General features: G+C 46.1%; 1 protein-coding gene across 1 annotated transcript in view; it reads left to right on the plus strand.

The window, feature by feature from the left end:
• Positions 1 to 1,762, plus strand: part of DCUN1D4 (DCN1, defective in cullin neddylation 1, domain containing 4) — an 81,558-nt gene that overhangs the window by 43,039 nt on the left and 36,757 nt on the right. Inside the window, 1 exon segment of the mRNA XM_012639901.1 lies at positions 1,013 to 1,176. Within this exon segment, the coding sequence (XP_012495355.1) occupies positions 1,013 to 1,176 (164 nt within the window).

The following is a 1,762-nucleotide window of genomic DNA, read 5'->3' on the forward strand; positions in this document are numbered from 1 at the left end:
GGGGGTCGCTGAGAGCCTGGGTGGGGATGGACGTCAGGGCAAGTGAACAGTTTCTTTGTGAAAAATGGTCCCTTAACAGTCTCTCGCTTACGCTGACTGATGATTAGAGTGGCGAGATCTCAAAAAAAAGTCGTGCTTCTTAGGAGATAAAAATGTTGAATAAATGTAAGAGTAAATTGCCAAATCTGGAATGGTTTGGATTTCAGATATGAATAAGTTTTACACAGACATAAAAAAAAGTGATTTGTGAAACATTTAACAGAAAGCATTCATCAATAAGAAAAAAAATGAGAGAAAGTTGAAAAAGTAGGTTAACTTGTATGTTTACCAAAAACATGCTACTCTTGACAGGCAGGATTCAGCGTAAGCCAGACGTTACACCAGTGTTTCCATGAAGAGGCAGATGGTGGAGGAGCTAAGGAATGAACATTTATTGGGAGTATTGGTGAAGACATTGTTTTAAACAGTGCTCCTCTTCCCGTGGACTGAGGAGATACGTGCATTTTCTTCTGTGTTCTGCAAATATTTGTGGAAAGGAGAGGTTACTGCCAGACCAGATGCTCAGAACCAAACCCTGACTGCTGTTGGAATAAAATGTCTTTCCTTTATGCATACACATCCAAGGAGGGAGAAGCCAGCCTCGGGATTCAGGACAGCCTTTCATTTCTGGGCAGTGTGGCAGGCTTTGCAACCGGGCAGATCACACTTTTGCATTCTGCGAGCCGCGCGCCGAGACATTAATAGATAAGAATAAATCTCGTATGCTGGCAGTCTGCAAAAGCTTGGGTCACTGCAAGTCTTTGGACCTTTTAGTATGTTTTCATGTTTGTGATTGGGACACTGTTTTTCAGGGAAGATGAATAGGGTGTGGGGTGGTAGGCAGCACTCTCTCTGGCTCTTTCTCTTCCAGTTGTCACTGCAGTTGCAGGCACAGAGAGATGGGGGTGCCTTGTGTCTCTGAAGAACCCTGTATTCCCACCCTTGGAAAGATAGGGTGTGGTTGGGCCCCCAGGAAAGGCGGCTGAGGGTCCTCGGTTTAGACCCGGTCGGGCTCTGGTTCTGTGCCGAAGGAGCAAGCGGGGCCTTGAGCTCACACGCCGTCCAGTACCAGGCTCGGGGTAGCAGCCTCACTTGGGCCGTGCTCCTCATTTATAACAGAGAGGGTGCCGCTGACTGGTGCGTTCCTGGAGCGTGTCACTCTAGGAACTAAATATGAACTGGGATTTAGATTCCAGCCCTTACCATTGCTCTTAGCAAGGTGGTGACTGTTGGCTAGTGACAGCTCCCTGCCTTCAGGGCAGGTTCCTCGCGTCACATCCCCCACAGCGCGCTGTAGTCTGGCCTCTGCTTCCGCCAGTCTGATGGCACTTGTGCCAAGATGGCATATTTTAATTGTCTTATAATTGTCTTGTAATTTATAATAGTTTAAGACAGTCAAGTGTGACTACGTGGGTTTGAATCTCAGTTTTACCACTTACCTGACCTCTCCCTGCCTGTTTTCTTACCTGCATGATGCAATTGTGATTATTTCTTCATCGGCTTGCTGGGAGCTTACCTGAGTCAGTATGTGCAAGTGTTGAGAACAGGGCCTGGCTCACAGTAAGGTCTCAATAAATGCTTGATGATGTTGTTACTGCATTTTAATGTCTTTTACCAAGTGACAGTATGCTTCCTGACTGAACATGGCAGAATCTTCTTCAAGTGGGAGAAACAAAAGAAAATTATTGTGGAAATTTTGCTTGAGGTCATATCAGACTTCTGC

Source organism: Propithecus coquereli, unplaced genomic scaffold (assembly GCF_000956105.1).
Source record: "Propithecus coquereli isolate 6110/MARCELLA unplaced genomic scaffold, Pcoq_1.0 Scaffold143, whole genome shotgun sequence".
In the NCBI taxonomy this organism is placed as follows: domain Eukaryota; kingdom Metazoa; phylum Chordata; class Mammalia; order Primates; family Indriidae; genus Propithecus; species Propithecus coquereli.